Source organism: Piliocolobus tephrosceles, chromosome 4 (assembly GCF_002776525.5).
Source record: "Piliocolobus tephrosceles isolate RC106 chromosome 4, ASM277652v3, whole genome shotgun sequence".
Taxonomy (NCBI): Eukaryota; Metazoa; Chordata; class Mammalia; order Primates; family Cercopithecidae; genus Piliocolobus; species Piliocolobus tephrosceles.
In genome coordinates, this window is record NC_045437.1 from 88,240,227 (window position 1) to 88,259,792 (window position 19,566).

General features: G+C 37.7%; 1 protein-coding gene across 3 annotated transcripts; it reads right to left on the reverse strand.

Annotated features, from left to right (window-relative positions):
- Positions 1-2,881: 2,881 nt before the first annotated feature.
- Positions 2,882-17,787, reverse strand: ARRDC3 (arrestin domain containing 3). 3 transcript variants are annotated; one of them, XR_002732177.2, is made up of 8 exons: positions 17,248-17,787; positions 13,209-13,290; positions 11,157-11,304; positions 10,044-10,146; positions 9,136-9,392; positions 8,333-8,495; positions 7,899-8,091; positions 2,882-5,612 (listed from the first exon to the last, which is right to left on the reverse strand). XR_002732177.2 is itself a non-coding variant. In XM_023215055.2 (8 exons), exons 1-8 carry the CDS (start codon positions 17,525-17,527, stop codon positions 5,556-5,558), a joined length of 1,245 nt encoding a protein of 414 aa, XP_023070823.1. In that variant the 5' UTR covers positions 17,528-17,787; the 3' UTR covers positions 2,882-5,555. The 3 variants fall into 3 exon arrangements, 2 of the variants coding, with proteins under 2 accessions (XP_023070823.1, XP_023070824.1); XM_023215055.2 differs by having other exon boundaries at positions 7,899-8,053; XM_023215056.2 differs by lacking the exon at positions 11,157-11,304 and having other exon boundaries at positions 7,899-8,053; positions 17,248-17,745.
- Positions 17,788-19,566: the final 1,779 nt, after the last annotated feature.

Consider the following 19,566-nt stretch of genomic DNA (forward strand, 5'->3'; position numbering starts at 1 on the left):
GGAAGATTGCTTGAGGTCAGGGGTTCAGAACCAGCCCGGGCAACATGGCAAAACCCCATCTTGACCAAATATACAAAATTAGCTGGTGTGGTGGTGCTACGTGGGAGGGTGAGGTGGGAGGATGGTTTGAGCCTGTGAGATGGTGGAGGTTGCGATGAGCGGAGATTGCACCATTTCTGTCCAGCCTGGGTGGCAGAGCCAGACCTTGACTCAAAAAGAAAAAAAAAAAGTGATTTTGGGACTCTAGGTGGTATGTCATCCTTCAAGTGTAAAAGGGGTCATCTTTCCTGGTCTATCTAACATGAAAAAGTAAGGCTAATATGAAAGAATAAGGCCAATATAAAAAGGGATAAGATGAAGCAATAAAAAAGTATGTCCCCAGGGCATTATTTGGATTCCTGGATTCAAATGTGTTTAATATATTTTATTCCTGGAATTACAAGTTAATATATTCAGTTTTTTCTTAAGCAAGTCTGAACTTCTTCCTGTCCTACAACCAAAAGTACTGGTAAATATACCAAGTTCAGCCATTCAACAAATTATAACTAATGGCAATAGGACTTTGATCAAAGTGAAGTTGAGTTAATACAAAAGCAGAAGATAATTCATGCTCTTATGTAACCTAAGGGACATGTGCTGAACTCAACGTCTATAAGTATTCTAATACAGTCTTAGAAGCAATGTGGTGACTGTCCAATATAACTGATTTACAGCATTATCTTCTTACTTAAAAGATGTGTAATGCTTTGGGAGGCTGAAGGGGGAGGATCACCTGAGACCAGGAGTTTAAGGCCAATCTGGGCAACAAAGCAGGACTCTTGTCTCTATAAAACACTAGCTGGGCATGGTGGCACATGCCTGTGGTGCTAGCTAATCTGGAGGCTGAGGCAGGAGGATAGAGACCCAGTCTTGGAAAAAAAAAAAGAAGTATAAGCTCACACCTCCGGTGGTGAAAATGACCTTGGGTAGCTACTTTTCCACTTTGTAGATGAGGAAATCAACTTGCATTTTGTTCTATGCTCCGTCTAAAGTTACTGAACCCAGAACCTAGGTCTACCCTTCTCATTCTACAAGTCCCCTCTTCCACACTGTCATTGTTATTCCTTATTATTTATTTATTTATTTTTAGACAGAGTCTCACTCTGTCACCTAGGCTGGAGTACAGTGGTATGATCTTGGCTCACTGCAGCCTCTTCCTCCCGGGTTCAAGTGATTCTTGTGCCTCAGCCTTCTGAGTAGCTAGGATTACAGGCGCATGCACGCCCGGCTAATTTTTGTATTTTTAGTAGAGATGGGGTTTTCCCATGTTGGCCCGGCTGGTCTTGAACTCCTGACCTCAGCAGATTCACACCTCAGTCTCCAGAGGTGCTGGGATTACGGGCCTGGCTTGTTATTCCTTAATGCATTAAGACTTTATTATGTTATCGCTGGCTTCTGTTGAATGAAAAGGATGACAGTATTTCCTAAAATTAAGTGGCTATAAATGTATACAAAATGTATACATTTGTATGTCTATGCCAGGCTCTGTGGCTCTTGCCTGTAATCTCAACACTTTGGGAGGTCAGCAGAATTGCTTGAGACCAGGAATTTGAGACCAGCCTGGGCAACATAGCCAGATACCAGCTCTACAAACATTAAAAAAAAAAAAAAATTAGCGGGCATAGTGGCACGTGCCTGTAGTACCAGCTACTGGGGAGGCTGAAGTGGGAGGGTCTCTTGAGCCTGGGAGGTAGTGAGCTGTGATCATATCACTGCACTCCAGCCTGGGCAAAAGCGCAAGACCCTGTCTCAAAAAGCAAAACAAAAAAACCCAAAGTGTATGTCTAGATGCCTCTTTGTAACATACTTTGCATGTGAATATATATTTGGGAAGAAAATATTGGAGAATCATATAGTAAGGCCCATATACAACTTGATAACTCATGCATGAATGTATAAACACTGTAAGAAAAATTCTAAATGTGACTCCAAAAGTACTTCTAAGGTTATCACACACTGTAAAATTGATTCTTTTAAGACAAAGAATATTCACTGTTTTTAAAATTTAAAGAAATTTAGAGATATTCTTCAAAAATTAGAAATTAATGTAACTTTTAGGCCAGGTGTGGTGGTTTGCGCCTGTAATCCTAGCACTTTGGAGGCCAAGTGGGGTGGATCACTTGAGTCCAGGACTTTGAGACCAGCCTGGGCAACATGGCAAAATCTCATCTCTACAAAAAACACAAAAATTAGCTGGGCATGGTGGGGCATGCCTGTAGTCTCAGCTACTTGGGGGTCTGAGGCAGGAGGATTGCTTGAACCTGGGAAGTCAAGGCTGAAGTGAGCCGAGATCCTGCTACTGCACTGCAGCCTGGGCGATGAAGTGAGACACACTCTTAAAAACAAAAAAAAATGTAACTATGTTATGTTTATGTACTCTTGAAATACTGGTAATTTCAACACAACACAGTGAGAAGGAATTGGTGCCTGTAAGTGAATTATTTTACCTGGTTAAGTTTGCTTCATATTTAAGACTGAAATTTAGAGTCTGGACATGGTGTCTCACGCCTATCATCCCAGTGCTTTGGGAAGCCAAGTTGGGAGGACTCCTTGAGGCCAGGAGTTTGAGATCCGCTTGGGTAACATAGTGAGACCATGACTACAAAAAAATTAGAAAATTAGCTGGCTGTGGTGGTGTGCACCTATAGTCCTAGCTACTTGGCAGGCTGAGACAAGAGGACTGCTTTAGCCTAAGAGTTGGTCAGTAATTTTCTTTAGTACAGACCTAGATACAATTCTTACCCAGAATGGCTTAAAATAGAGTTTAATTATAACAGTTTAATGTATTTGCATGTATGGTGAGTTACTAATATGATCAAGATTCAAATAAATCTCCAAACAATTATACAAAACAGAAAAAAAACAAAACACTTTATTTTCCACAAGGAAGAGCAATAGGAAAAATTAAATCATTTCCCACATATTGTTTTCTTAAAACAGAGCCTACAAGAACATATTCAGCACCAAATAAAAAAGGAAAAAAAGAGAAATTACAAACAGCCATTGAATATAATCTATAAAGCAAACATTTAATATTGCACTTTGTTTTGCTAACATTTTGGATTTTACTTTTCCTAATTGAAAAATCAGGAATCTATCTTGAATACTGGAATACAACTGTGAACCTCACATCTTATGTCAGGAATTGACCAATATTTTTAAAAAAGTAATGCCTCTAAAGAAATACTTTTTAATGGGGAAAATAAAACTTTATTTGATAAAGTTTTATACATTTTAAAGTTTTATCACATTTTGTGATCCAGTGCCAATTATCAGAATATTGGTCATTCTTGCTTCATGTGTTATTTGTAAGAGTATATAATGACAAGTATTCCAATGCTATGCATATCAACAATTGTTCCCTAGTCAGACATAAGAGAGAAAAGGGATTTTCTGACAATCCCCCCCAAAACAAAAATAAAACCACCAAATGCCCTTTATGCCAAATATTCCATTAGCTTTTTTTGAGGGGGACATTCACAAAATGATTTAACAATAAAAAAATACTTCACCCCCATTTCCTTATTATCTAGTATTAGTTTGCTACGGGAGCCCAAACCCTTTAACCGAATCACTTAAAACGCGATTCATTTTTACACTGGGCTTTCTTCACCCTGTCAGCATTTTTCAAACATGAATTGTCTTCCATGTTTTCCTAAAGGCCACTTATGGAAAAGCCTATTTGTTTTGTATGAGCTTTAAGACAGTATTTAACCAGGTCAAGCACCAAGCCAGAGCTACTATTATTTTCAGCCACTTTATTAACTGTGGGGTTAAATGGCAGGATAGATGTAAGACCCATTTTACACGTATGTTGCAACATCAGAGATGCTGGTTTTCTTTAAAAACATCAGAGCTGAATTCCTTCTAAAATACAACAACAACAACAAAATAAGTACACTTGGTACCTTGGAAAATGCTGAAACGCTATCATGAATGCTGGTATATTTGTTATGAGCCAACAGAAAATTACCTTTAATATAAACTATACTTTACTGATGTGATTGTTCTTCCTATGTAATCTATACATGATCAAAGTGAGTGATTTCTCATGTTTAGCAAATTGTTCTTTAGGTAATGAAAAACAGTATTCTCATTAGAAAAACACAAAAATACAAAAGATTTATCACAGCAAATGTTCTAGTATTTTAAATTTTGAAGTTATATACTTTTGGAATAAAGTTGAGTTTTCATGCTATATCAAGCTTGAGCAAGATAGGAAAGGTACAAATTGAGCTCTCTAATCATAACCGTAATATATGTGTTCCTGCTCGTTAATATACTTTGCACCAGCAAAAATGATTTCCAACATATGTGTTTTGGAGGTAATCAAGTAACTCTGTATAAAAATAAATGCACTTTTCCCTCCTTTCCCCAGTGAATGGAAAACTTCCATACTTTTAAAATAATAATAATAAAAATAATTTTTAAGAGCAACAGCCCTCAACTCTTTGCTGGTGCTTGCCATACTGCCTTTCTTCACTCCATTCTTAGCTCAGCTAGTTTCTTCTTGCATGTCATGATAAAAAGGGAATGTGGGTGGGTTATAACTTTTGTGTATGTCCCGTTTCCAAATTTCCCTCTCCAAAAAGCCAACCAAATAAACGAACAAACAAAAAAAACAGTGCAACAAAACACAAATAGCATTCCAACAGTTTGGCAAGTGATGCGTTCACCTGAGATTAAGTGATTTTAGGCAGTCAGTAACAAAATGCTGCTGTGCTGTAATAGTAGAAAGGCAACAAATTTTTAAAAGAAACCAAGAAGGTATACAATCTTGACAGTCTCTTATTAGCTTCCTCCTCTCATCTCTTTTTTCCCCACATTATCTGTTGCGTATCTACTACAGTAGGCTGCAAAACATACAGCAAAAAGGATTGGCTTGAAGGCATTTGATGTTTGTAAATAAATCCACAATTGGATCCAAGCTGAAGAGGTGATACATGGTCAGCCTAGTAGGACAATTCTGAGCATGTGCATACGCAGGTAAAGTCCAGGCTATATTAAATTAAAAAAAAAATGTCAGTGCGTTTTTTCATGTTAAAGTTTTTTCAAAGCTTTCTTTTGTTCCTTGTTGTGCTGACCACAAACAAGTTTTAAGAGTATCAAGAGTCTGGCAAAAATAGAAAAAAAAAAAAAAAAAAAAAAAAGCTGTAGTGACATTGAACCGCACAATGTAAGCATTGAGCATGTGCAAATTTTCAAATCAAAAGAAGGAAATCATCCCTCTTTACAACGTGGTGTCTTGACACGTACGACCATAGGCTAAGAAGACTGCTCTGAGTATGTGCCAGTTTTAAAAGAGAAAAGCTTAGATCTTCAAGCATGTTGGAGCAGTCCCAGAATGTTGCTGTAGGCTTCTAAAGCATGATCACTGGTTGTTTCATGTATTCGCCATTTTCTGGGCAAAAGCAATTCCACTTCCTCTGAAACGTGTCTCCAAGATACTTCTCTGTCCTCAGCCGGAAGAGATACAGTTCGGAACCCACATCAACTTGATTCAACCAAGTGTTCCTTCAACGAGAGGGGCAGGATGGTCTATCATCTGCTGACTGATCAGGATTTGGATCAATCTAAAAAGAAATGAGAAAAAAGTTTACAGAGTTATTTCATGAGGTCTAGGAAGAATGCAGCAAATGACTACAATTCTGAATACTAGTCAAGAAATGTAATCAGAGAGAGCATACACAGCTTGTTAGCATATTGTATCCAATTATAGCATATTGTATCCAATTATTCTCTTTTCATATCTGAAATGCTATGTGGGGAGGAAAGGGTGCTAGTACCTATAAAGTACCTGATATTTAATTACTGGATTAACAAGATTTATAAAGTTATGTCTGAATAGTCCCCTATTTCACAAAAATTAACAGTAAAATTTTATCATTGAAAGAAGACTTGCTCAGTACTTTAGTAGTACTTAAGACCTAAATACACAATGTAGAATATCTTCATAGCAATCATCTCCTTTTGTAAAGTACCCCTTTTCATCCTTCTACAAAAAAGTTAACTCATTGCTTCCTCTGACTTTGGAAAAATGAAATTGTGTAAACAATTCTCTTTGTTTATACAATGTGCAAACAATTTGTTTACTCATATAAACAATGTGCTTATGTGAGGTAATAACTCATGGGTGTCAAACTCCAGAGATGGCCAAAAATGCAGTGTGTGTATCAGGAGGTAAAACTGCTGAACCCAAAATACTCAAGAGGTTTCCTCTCACCTTCTTTATCTTTGGAGTGGCTTTCATATGTATATATTTTTAATGAAAAGTTGCTTCTCAGGTACAAAAAGAATGGTCACAGAAAAGTAAATTGTTGGGTTTAATACATTTTTTACTGAAAGAGCTTTTGGATGAGACCCATCCACTTGCATTTAAATGTGGAACAACCCAAATTGCCTCAGAAGCTTTAGGTAAAACACATTTTTGAAGGAAAAAAGTCAAATAACTCTCAGTTAAATCACATCCTGAACATATTGTAGGGTTTTAAAAGGTATACAATCTTGACAGTCTCTTATTAGCTTTTATCTTTCGTGCTTTTTAAAAGGAGGCAGAATTTTCCCACAAATTGCTTAAAAGTGAACTATACTTAGATTGCCATTCTTTTTAAAATGCCTCCTTGGACAGCCAGGGAGCCTCAAATCAAGCCAGAAATGACTGACTTATAATAAGCAAAACAGAAATGTCCAAGTAAAAATGTAATGACAAAATCTGTAGCAAGTGACAGAACACTTTTAGCATCTAACAGAAATTTTATGTATTAGGAAATAGATAGAAAAAAATTATGTCTCATCAAGAATTCTGAATATTCTATAATCAATGAATGAAGAAGATCTCATATTATTGCATCCAAAGGAAAACTGACCCTTCCAGTTATGGTGTTTTAAAAAAAAAAGAGAGAGAAATTTGATGAACCATCCCCCTGATGTTTAATTTGGGAGTAATATTTCAGTGTATAACAGCTATGTAAATTACAGTAACCAAAAGAAAAAGCTGATTCTAGTAATTTACAGAATTATTTTGGTATCAAAACCAACTCCAAAACCCCTTAAAAATGTGTACTAGTGGCTAAAGTCACTCTGAAATATCGTGAAATTGCTGGATACCCTACCTACTTACTCCTCGTCTTTACATATACTGTTCTTCCTGCCTTTTGAGAACTACTCATTCTTCAAAATTCAGCTTAACAGTCACCTTTTCAAGAAGCCCCACCTGATTCCCAAGACCCAATAAGCTGCTCCTCAAATGAGCTGTGCATTTTAACACATTATTATGTAATATTTTGCTTCTTAGCTTGTTTTCCTCAGTAGTCTGTGGGCTTCTCCTAAGGGCCATGTTTTATTTACATTTAAGTGCTTAGCTGCCATTGATATGAGATAAATGAAAATAGTCTAACCATGTGGGAATGTTGTTTTAAGATGTTACCACAAATACATTATTTCTTATGACTAAGAATGTCAAAATATGCAAGAATTGGAAAAGAATCATGAATAAGATAAATTTTAGCTATTTAATCAGTGTTTGCAAAATGCCAGTTCTTCCTATTGATGCTTGGATATACAAAATTCTTCCTTCAAAAAATGTGTCTCAAGATACAAGTTTAAGAGAAAAAAAAATTAGTAATTCAACATGAGGTTAGATCACTATCTTAATTAATTCCCTAATAAGTGAACAGTCCTACCTGTCTCAAACTTAGTAAATACTGATGACCTTAATCTTAACTTTTACTCTGTCGTTTTAAATTATTTGTTGTTATTATCATGATAATCAAGATCTAATTACATTTAAAAAAAAAATGCCTGCAATGCTATTTCCCAAGACAGCCAGTTCATTTCATACTTAAGGAGTAGGTACTTACCTCTGAATAAAGAGGCGGAGGCAAGAACCGAAACTCCTGGATATATGCAAACAGTGGTCCTTGAAGCGCTCTCTCAAAGTCGTCACAAGCATTCACTGGTGCAAGATTGTTCCGCCTTTGTTCCTCTGTTACCACTTCTGCGTAGCTGGGTGGTGCTGAAGGAAAAAGATACACGCAATTCGAACAGCATGTTCTTATGCATGTCAAAATACACAAAATAGTAGGTATTAAAAAGCAATGTCGAGGTAAAATAATAATTATTTGTTTGGTGATTAAAACTATGAAGACATATAATCAAAACTGAATATTAGGGGCACATCTACTTTCTTTAGGGGAAGATTATGTTCATCTAGGGTCATAAAATATCAGAAGCAAAATAATTTTCTTGATAATAATAGTAAGAGATTAAGCTTAGATATGTATTATCAAATTACCTTCAGGTCTTTCAGGAAGTGATAAACTGAGCCAGTTCATATTCATGCTACACTGACTGCTTACACTTGAGGTTCTGCTACCAAATGGATGTAGAGGAATGGTACCGATGACAAGTGGCAAATTAAGAAATAAATCCATAGCTCCAGGAATATCCACATATACCTAAACATTGCAAATAAATATTACGTTTAGAATGCCAAAGTATGATATCTTTTTCAAACACTAATAACCAATTTTAATGTTATTTGAAACCCCCATTTACTTCATTTTTTATCTTACATACATGAAAAGTTTCTCTTTTATGTGTAATTCTGTATAGTACATTTACATATAAGGTATAATTATAAGTCAAAATATATAAAGAGTTATGTATTTCATATGTCACTATATATGGAATTAAAAAACCTGGATGTAAGACAAAATTATGTCTCCATAACTTTAAGATTAAAAACAAAACAAAACAAAACACCAAAGACTTCTTGGGCCAGGCACTGTGGCTCAGCCTCTAATTCCAACACTTTGGGAGGCCATGGTGGGTGGATCACTTGAGCCCAGGAGTTCAAGACCAACCTGGGCGACATGGTGAAATTCGATCACTACAAAAAATACAAAAATTATCCAGGCCTGGCTACAGGCACACCTGTAGTCCCAGCTACTTGGGAGGCTGAGGTGGGAGGACCACTGGAGCCCAGAAAGCAGAGGCTGCAGCAGAGCTGAGACTGTGCCGCGGCACTCCAGCCTGGGTGACAGGTGTTTCAAAAAAGAAAAAAGAAAGGAAAAAACCTCTTAAATGTGTACATACCATTAGTGAATATTCCACACGGATTATACTACAGTCGAGGATAGAGGGAGAAACTGGTGGAATTTTCAGCAACTTGCCATTCCACGTCTCTGTCTTTCCAGATGATAAGGATTCCCCACGCAAATTAGCCACAAGCTGTTTTACTTCCTTCATTTTCCCTTTGGCATAGAAGGCCTGTGTTTGGTAAATGGCTGCCTTTGGCACCACCATTCGGGAAGAGCAGTTCTCAATCTCAGCAAATATCTGAATTGATTCACCTAGAAAGGGAAAAATATATACATATCTACTGTTAGAAAAAAAAAAAACAACAGAAATCAAGATTCTTTTTTTTTTTTTGAGACGGAGTCTCCCTCTGTCGCCCAGGCTGGAGTGCAGTGCAGTGGCCAGATCTCAGCTCACTGCAAGCTCCGCCTCCCGGGTTTACGCCATTTTCCTGCCTCAGCCTCCCCAGTAGCTGGGACTACAGGCGCCCGCCACCTTGCCCGGCTGGTTTTTTTTTTTTTTTCAGTAGAGACGGGGTTTCACCAGGTTAGCCAGGATGGTCTCGATCTCCTGACCTCGTGGTCCGCCCGTCTCGGCCTCCCAAAGTGCTGGGATTACAGGCTTGAGCCACCGCGCCCGGCCAAGAAATCAAGATTCTTAAAGCTAAAGTAAGAAAGAGCAACTAACATGCATGAAAAGGTGTCCTACGAACTGCAAATAACTTAAGAGTCATAGAAATGAACGAATCAGTAGCTATTTGAAAAAGGAAACTACATTCTACTTTGTGGAAAAATCAAATGGAAAAGCACAATTTGTTATTTCACAAAAGAATACTATATTATGTTGATATTTAATAGTCATATTATAAATTTATACACAAAAGCTAAGTGAAGAAAGTTTTTTGTGGGAATCTACCTCATACATACCTGGGGTATAGCCCTTCCTTTCAATTTTGGCACTTAAGGATATTGGGCCTGAGGTACAGAACCAGCAACAGAGTGTCTTTTCTTTTGTGCCTGCTTGGGGTGACTGTAAGAAAACAATTTAGAGAAAAAGGTCAGTGTATGGATTAGTACAATCAATACCAGAATATTTTAAAATATAACCCTAAATTTGTGGAAAATTAAAAATTAAAACTGGTTTTGCTTTTTTTTTGTATCCAGATATACTTATTTTTTAACTAACCGATGGTTTTGAATTATACCATTACTTTTATTTTTATATAAATTTCCATTCAATTAGAAAAAAAAGGTAAAGCGTATACAGACTTTCCCATAAACAGTTTTTTAGTTCACACTATTTACAAATACAGTAATTAAAAACCAACCAAATAAAAAAAACCCTTTCCACATTCCATTTAAACTGCCTTAAAAAGGCAGCACAGAAAGCAATCTGACTATAATTCCAAATGTTAACATCTTTCTTTGAGAATAAAAAAAAAATATGTAAAAAAGGAAAATGCCCATTTCTTATTTGCTTTAAAGATGTTATCATTTGTTTAAACCGAATAAAGTTTTAAGTCAAATTTGATTTATTCTCAGACAAATGCAATTAAAAATAGATTCTTTTAAAAAAGGAGTTAAGTTTTTTTATGAAACAAATGATTCCCCATTATTTGACAACTATCCCTCTATTGGAATAACAAAGTATAGTACAAATTTTAGATTATGATATTGTCAAGTTAAGTGATATTGTATTACAAAAAAAGATACTAATGTCCTTATTCCACTCAAATCATCCAAGGACCAGATCTGTTTTTTGTTATGGCTTTTGTTACTCATATTGTGAGTAAGAGATACTTCACATCATATACTGGTCTTAGTTTCATATTTACTTAAAGGTACTACAATGTCAAAAACATGAGCATATTTTTCATTAATTTCAGTGTTCTTGACTGTATTTAAGAAAATGTATATTTATGAAATTTTAAAAGAAAACCAGTATTTTTAAATTATGACAACTGCATAGTTTAGGTGATTGATTATTCTTTAATATTTATATGCCAAAAACAAAGAATGAATAATTCAGTCAATTCTTACCAGTAATGAAGGAGTGTTGATATCTATATGCTCAAAGACTGTAAATTCCTTCTTTAATTTTACTGGTAGTAGCCAAGGCCTGTGCAATTCGGCTTTCACCCAATAGCGCACACTGCCATGTCGGCCTTCGAATGAGGTAGCAAGTGGTCTGTGCAGAATATAAAGGTCAATATATTAATTTTATACCTCTTTCTAACAATTACACAGTAGGTCAGAATAGAAGTGTTAATATATTGTATTGTTTATGTACCAATGAGGTATCAAACATGTAATTTAAAAAATTTCCAAAGGGATAAGTCATTGGGGAAAAAACTTTCTATTTCCAAGTAACAATAAACAATAAATATCTTTAAAATTTTGCTTTAAAAAGCCAGAAGAATACAATCCATTTAAACTAAGAGGAGGCTACTTTTAATGATGGTGGCAAAATTATGAAAGTTTAATGGACATTTTTTGAAAAGGCCAAGAATTCAAAAACAAAGTTGAGAATGGTTTAACTATTTCTACTGATAAATTCAAGACACTGGTTAAACATTCAGACCAAATTCCCTACAGTACTCCACTTCTCATTAGCCAGATTATCATCTTTTTATAGCAACTAATTAAGGTCTAGAAAAAGCCTGTAATAGTCATTATAGTTTCAAAAATTTCACATATCGTAAGTTTACTGAAAAACTACTTTTATATTTCTCAGTTTACTCATTTTCTAATTCTTATGTGGCTGTTCTCTAACTTTACAGGCTTCAAAAGAAAAAGTCCTCTTGATCTATGTCAAGAGAATCAAATTTTTTTTTTTAACTGTCAGATTTTACTTGCGAAAGGCTTTATTTTAGCGAGTTCAGTCTCTTTCATAATTTCATTAGTAAAATACTCAATGTTCAGTTAGTTACAAGGAAGAGTGCTAGCTTAGATTAGTATAAGGAACACTGGTGTTTTCACTTTTTTTTTGCATTTTAGACTCCCATATTAACTTGTATATAGCAGAGAAATAAAATCTTAAACTATATGCTAATAGTTATCCAAAATTTATGTTAAATGACTTTGGTTTACAGACAGAATTTTAACATTAAATGACCCTGAAAATACTCAGGCCCCATATTAGCCTTATTCTATCGACAGACTTTAATATTTTTCTCAGAAATTAGATGAGGGCATTATATTCCAAATAAAATTCTCAAATAATAGAGTAAATAGAATTTTCTAAAAAATACCATTTATGACTTCTCTCTTTATATAACATCTCAAGCACTAGAATTAACAAATGTAGAATTATGTACATTTGTCACCTGACAAAATCTTACGTAATCTGTTTATTCTCCAGAATAATCTGCACAAGTGCCATTTTGCAGGTTTTAGTATTTGCTAAAAGGCATTTTTTTTTAAAAAAAGTTTGTATAATCTCTTCCAACAATCTGTCATTAATTCAAGAATATACCACTTTCCTTTTTCCTTTCTTACTAGATTCCAAGTTTTATATCAATGTATCCTTGGTGTATTTTTCCTTTTAAGCTTGGGTCATATCTCTTGTGTGACCTTCCCAATAGTTCTTTGTACAGAAGTTATTAAGTTCATATCAGGAGAACAACATTTCTAAAGTTAGGATATTCCTAATTATTTTTACTTTTGAAACTTACTGCTATTGGTTAGTATTAGCAGAAAAGGTGGAACACAGAATTTTTTATAAATTGAAGCTACTGAGACTCGATAGGGTCTTTTCTCATAATGATAACTGATAATAAACTAAGTATAAAGTGGTTATTATTTGACTAGCACCTTCCAATTCACTATGTTAAAGGAAACACTATTCCTATTTTAAAAACCTCATGAACATTGGGATAGAATACTGAAAACTGAGTATGCTTTCTATAATTTTGCCACGGTAGATTAAAAAATAGCTTCTTACGTTTAATATATTGTTTTCCTCTAGCAAGTTCCAGTCATGAAAAGGGTTTTTTTTTTCAACTAAAAGTGTTTAAATTTAGAATACTTAATTTTAAAGTAATGCTCTGATCATAGGTATGTATAAAAATGCCTATTATTTATAATACTTACGTCTGTGGAAGCTCGAAGCTGAATGCATATTCATGTCTTCCTGAATGAATAGTGTGGAAGCCTTCTTCGGAATTATCATCATCTAAAACAAACATAAAAAGAAAACAAAGAATTTACTATTTGAAATTTACATACTCCGCAGGGTGGCATAACTTTAAAGATGCTTATGTAATAATTAAGACCACAAAACAAGCTTTGGAGTCTGAGAGATCCGAGTTCTAATTCTAACTTCATCATTTCCTCTGGACAAAATAAAGATCCCGTTTTCAGCTGCCTTATCTGTAAAATGGGGATAATGAATACTCACACCCCACAGACTTTTGTTTTTTTAAATGGAAAATGACCCAAATTGTTGATAAAATAGTATATATACTCAAAAGGCTGGGGTCTCACATCATGGTAAGATAATGCTATCTTTGTCTCCAGCTGTTTGCTTAAATTTATCGCATGAAGACTACAATGTATCAAATAAAAACTATTCATGCAACCCTTTTAAAATATGTCAGTTTAGGGGGAATAATGCCAAAGATGTGAATAGGATACTCCAAAATCACTAGAAAACTTTGTCAAATAGATGGAGTAAAAAAAAAAAAAAAAAGCACACACATTGATTTTAATGTCAGTTTTGTAATTAAAAATAATTATTTATTGACTTAAAGTGATCACAACACTCAGTCCTAGCAACGATTAAAATTTGCATAAACTATAACTTAGATCATTACCAAGAACCGCATTTAGGAGGTGCCTGCTTATAAGGAAACAATATTGTTTGACATTCTTGAAGAAGATGAAGTCTAATTATTAACAGTTTCCAGTTTCTATAAAAAAGGGATGACCTTTCATTTTACAACCAATTTTTTTGGTCAAATTTGTTTTTCAAGTGGCATGAAAATAAAGAAATATAATCGAAAATATGGGAGGGGGTTCTAGATCATTAAAATGCTTATTTAGCGTTCTAAATAATTACAGAAATATCTTTTAGTTTTCTCGGTGTAGAAACCTTTACGATTAGCCCCCAGAGTAGAAAAAACTGGCCTATTATTTAACTTTCCTTCAGCAAAGTATTGAATATACACAAAAAACGTGATGCCTCCCTGATATCAAACGAGAAAAGGGGGGAAAAGCATGTATACGTCGATACTTTTATTTAAAAATCACGATACTTTTATTTAAAAATTGTATGTCTCCATACAATTTTCCTCGTCCCCTGTGCAAATCCTCTGAACAGATTTCAGAACCAAAAACTAGCTGATGAGCTGGGGGCCATTTAAATTCGCTCCCCTCGAAGGCGCCCAAAGTTCGCCTTCCTCTCCTTTTCTTCCCTCTTCGCTCCCTTTTTGTGCCAGCTCAGCAGTCTCATTGAGGCGAGCGGCCGCGCAGTGGTAAACAAGTGCCGGGCTGTCAATCAAGAACTAGACCGGAGCAGGAGAGGACCGGCCTAAACCGGCGCGAGCAGATCCCAGCCGGCCTGCCCGCGCGCCGCCGCCGCCGCCCGCGCGCCCCGCTATACATACGGCATACGTCGCGCGGCGCTCGCGCCCGTGCCCGCACAACCTAGCCTGCTGGACGAGGGGCGGGGCGAGCGAGCCGCGGCGCTTCCGCTTTACACGCCCCAGCCGGCGACCGGTTAGATCTGGCTCGGGCCACTCTGACACCTTTAGTTTAGGCGAGGGAAACTGGGGCAGCCGAGGGGAGGCGGGGGCCTGAAGCTTTCAGAAAACAATGGGGGAGGGAGCAAAGGATACCCTTCGAAGCCCCCACCCAGATTTCGATATTGGAATCATTTTCTTTCTTCCCCGGGCCAGCCTCTGCTCTGTCCCCTCAGGTCAACCTAAGGTAGCCAGTGTGGCGACTGGAGAGGTCGGGGAACACGCTTTGTTTCAGAAGCGTTCACAGGAGTCCCCTGACACCTCCCACCCGAAAGATAGCTAAGGGGGGTCTTGCCAACCCTTCCCATCTAACTTCCATCTGAAAAGGATTTTCTGCTAAAGTTGGGTCCAGGGCCATCCGGCACCTGTAAGGCCGGCAGGAGCGTCCGCCCTCAACTCAGCTAAAGCCTGAAGTCGTTTCCTTTCGACGGTCCTTAGCAGGCCCAAAAGAGGGGCGACAGAATGTGATGTGACACGGGCGGGGCGCCCCCAGAAGCCCGGGAACAAACGTGAGTACGGACTGGGTGGGGGTCGCTCTGGAGGGACCTTTACCGGCGCACGCCGGTTTCCTAGCCTCGCCCCAGCAGCGGCGCGAGCCCCCTCTCCCCACCCGCCCGCGCCCAATCCAATCAGCGCCTGCCATCGCCTTAGCAACAGGCTAACAAACCTGGCTCCGCCTATCCCAGGCGCCCGGGGCGGGGTCTCAGTTACCAGGCTAGTTTGAGAGCTCCCAATTTCAAGTCATTGAAACTATTCCAAACTGAGCTCGTCTACGCGTTGCAGGGTTTGGGGGGCATTTTGTTGGGGGTGCAGGGCATTTAGTTTTCTTTACCATGAAATCATGGTGTAACTAATGAAATTATATTTGTCCTCACAACTCATTGTTCTACTTTTCCCCCATTGCAAGTCTCAACCTCTTGAAGAAAAATCTGTTTCTTTCACCCATTTCATAAAAGGCTGCAATATTCAGAAAGATAGAAACACAAACTCATCTATCTGCTTTTCAACAAATACCAAGATTGTCATTAGGCATCTGCATCTCCTATCAGTGTTAACGCTTGGAGACATTAATTAGTTATTTCAGGATGCAAAGTACCTGTATCTACGAAAATCCTACTAAAGAACTGAGTTCACCTCAATAGTTTCAGAAATCATGCATTAATACTGCCCCTCAAAGCATCCTTCATTTCTCACTTGCCTTAGTTCAGTCATCAGCACCTCTCCAGGATGTACGTTTTTAATATAAAAAAGAAGGTAAAATATGTCTCTGATTTTTTTCTGAAAATCGCCAACATCTTAACTAAATACTGCATTAAAAAGGAGAGGCACAAAAATTACATAACCAGTTTTAACATTATATTCTTCTTGGGCTAGGAATTAAGTCATCGCCACCACCTGACGCGTGTAACCAATCTGCTGAGAGCAGAACAAGCGCCCCTCCTCACCACCCCCCAGAACTGGTCCGAAACAGGATTGAACCGCTTCTAACAAAGGGTGGAAACTTAGAAAAACAAGCCTAGACTCTCCTATATTTCCACAATGTAACCATTAAACAATAGATTGGAAATCTCAGGACTCCTTCTCCCTTTGACAACCCTTTATCTCCCTCTTCTAACCAAAAATCAAATCCAGGGTGCCCTATACTTTTCAATTCCATTTGACTGGCATGGGTTTCATTGAATGCACGTTCCAAAGTTAGACATGATGCTCGGAAAAGAAAATTACTGATCCTAAATGGCTTCTAAAACTGACTCGATACCTATCATAATGACAGACAGTACCCTTTAAAATAAGGAATGCCGGGTGTAAATTTTTAAAGGAATGGGAAAGAATAGAGAAAAAACACGTGGGGTGTTGATACCATATGTCAAAATAAGCCACATAAACCTTTTATGAAAGCACAGTGATCAATTCTTTAAAGTCTTTTGCATTCCAAAATTAAAATGAAACACGCCCATTGAGCCTCTTAAAAATGTTATTACATTTCTTGATCGAAGTTCAGTTTTTACATCTTAGGTTGCAAGTAAAAGGGCAAAAATCTAAGACTGCAGCTTTTAGCAATTCATTTGAAAATATATTAGTAAAACGATTGAATTGGATTCAAGCAGAATTTATAAGGTGCAAATGGACTACAAGCGCGTATGGCACAGACGAAGCCGGGTATAGAGGTAGTTGAATAAGTGTAGTTTGCAGTCACTTTGCAGATGCCTGCATGCATTACGGCTTAACATACGATGAACGTCAAGGAGAATCCAAACCTTCCAACTTCGCTAACCTTTATCAAACTGCTTAGTTATACTATGAGTAGAATCACGTTAATTCAGAAAACTGAAAAGGTACGTTTCCAAAGAAAATGAGTCCAATGACTTCTGAATAACAGAAAAACTTACCTCTTTCGTGCCCAATTAAGATGTCTTTATGGTTGAAATATTCTACTTCTTCAGTGTAATTCTGTGTATAGGCAGTATTGGAGCCGGCGTTTCTAGATTCAGTCCAGCGTACTTTCGCATGTCCTCTTGCATGAATTTTAAGAGATTTTACTCTGATTTCCCCAGTAACTTCTAAATTTACCCTTCCTGAGACAGTATCCCCACTAGAATACACAGGGACATTGCTGTCATTAAGACAGTCAAAGCTTATTGTCAAACTCTTCACCTTTCCCAGCACCATGTTTATAACAAAATCTATAAAAATATAATGTAAGACAAAAAAGTCAAGATCGCATATAAAATGTGATCTTCACAACACTGATCGATATTTTTGCCGTGCAAAATGCTTGCAGGCCGGATCAGTGATTCTCTACAAATAGTTCATTGAGATTTCTTAAAAAGTCAGGGCAGCAGAAGCTGCTGCTCCGCGCTCCCGCTCGTCTCAGTGGTCTCCTTACAAAGACGGGCGGCTAAACGCTGCCAGCTCACTTTAAGAGCAGCTTTGTGAAAAACAACCCCAGTGCGCAGGCGCAGGCCGCGGCTGCTGTCCGCCCTCCCTGCGCGCCCCCTCCCGCGGCGCGCCGCGCCGCGCCGCGCTCGCTCGCTCCTTCCCTGGCTCGCTCGCTCCCGGGTACAGTAGGTGTAGAGTTAGGGGAAGGAGATACTGGAGCTGCCGGCCGGCTGAACCTGACTTCTCTTCATTGTGGGCTCCTATTGGTAGGCAGGCTGCCGTATACCCCCGACGTGCTATCTGGAGCCCCTTACCGAGCACACTCTACTGGAAAGATAATGGCAGAGTGGGGCGCGAGGGGACAAGGCCTGGGTGGGGAGTTTGCAAAGCCAAGTAAGGATAAACTGCAGTGACCACCCCAAAGCGTGCGTTACTGGCACTGCAGCGTTTTACCAACTGCCTGGATGGGAGGAGGAAAAAGTGATGTGTGAAGAGAGATGGGGGAAGGGAGAAACCGGTTGGGCAAGCGGCCGATTGTTAAGCATAATCTAACGAATTTTCAAAGAAAACGTAATAAAACTGGACAAGAAGTATTGTTCATAGACAAGAGCATACTTGGCTTGGATTTTTTTTTTCTTTAAACCAGTACTTTGTAGGCAGGGTGGAAATGAACTCAGTCGAGGTCAAAGAAACCTTAGTCCTTTGAAGAGCGAGGTAGAGAAGCAAGTACAATGTAATCAATAGGCTTTTTTGTCTCCTCAACTTCTTTCTCCTACATCGCTTAATTAGATAGCACCGAAAAACAACCAAGTTGTTTCCAGGATGACACGGGTGGGGGCTGAGGGGAAGCTTGACCACTTCCTCGAAGGAAGAAAAAGTCCTTTTTAAGACACCACCTACGGCTAGATTTGCAGAGTAAGACATGATTACAACTCCTGTGTCCAGAGGAATAAGAATAGAGTTCGGCCTAAAAAAGTACCACCTTATAAAAGGCATATGACATAGTGGTTTAGCTGACATATTGTTTGCAACAGAATCGGAAAATCTTTGTTAGAAATTAGTGAAGCGCATAAAATTGTTTTTAAAAAGCATGATTTGGTATATAAATAGGGGTTAACTGTGAAGCTTTAATTTTCGGCCGAAAGAGCCTTGGACCATTTAACATAGTAATTCTCATGATACATCTTAAATATAGGTACATTTCTCTTTTTATTGTGAATGTTTGGTAAAAAATAGCAGTGCTTTCGTCATATCACACTGGGATTCAGAGCATAACAGCATAAACTCATCTAGATTACTGGCAATCAACAGAACTGCCTCACAAGAGAAATGTAGAAAGAAAAAATTATGAATCTGGTGCTATCTCTCTCTCTCTATATATGTATGACCAAAAATACCTTGGGAGATTTTTGGCTGTCCATGTCTAAACATTTTAGATTCTTTTGCGTAGTGTATTTGGGTAGGTTGGGCCTATGAGTCACAATAAACTAAACTTATTGGTCTTGCTGGTTTCTTTATTTCAAAAGAAACTAAACTTTTGGGGGCTGGATTTTAGTTGACAAGGCAGTATCTTGGACTCAACAGCAATATATAAAAAGTATAAATATGCAAACTAGACAATGAGCAGGCCATTTATTTCACAGTTTAGATCGCTATGCGTAAAATTATAAATTTGCATATTTAAGTGGGAAAAACAGTCTTATCTTTTCCCCCCCTCTTGGTTGACACCTGGTGGAAATTCTAGGTAAAGTACCTGGGGCCTTGTACTAGCTTTGATTACAGATACTACTTGTGTTTTTTCTCCACCTAGTGGTAGAAGTGGTGAATTT

Bases quoted from the DNA above. Each gene is read 5' to 3' on its own strand.
- ARRDC3 (XM_023215055.2), bottom strand. From the start codon at position 17,527: ATGGTGCTGGGAAAGGTGAAGAGTTTGACAATAAGCTTTGACTGTCTT. The intron at 11,305-13,208 runs GTAAGTATTATA...TATTCTGCACAG, and splicing joins AGCTTCGAGCTTCCACAGAC to ACCACTTGCTACCTCATTCG. The intron at 8,054-8,332 runs GTAATTTGATAA...TTTTTCCTTCAG, and splicing joins ACTTCCTGAAAGACCTGAAG to CACCACCCAGCTACGCAGAA.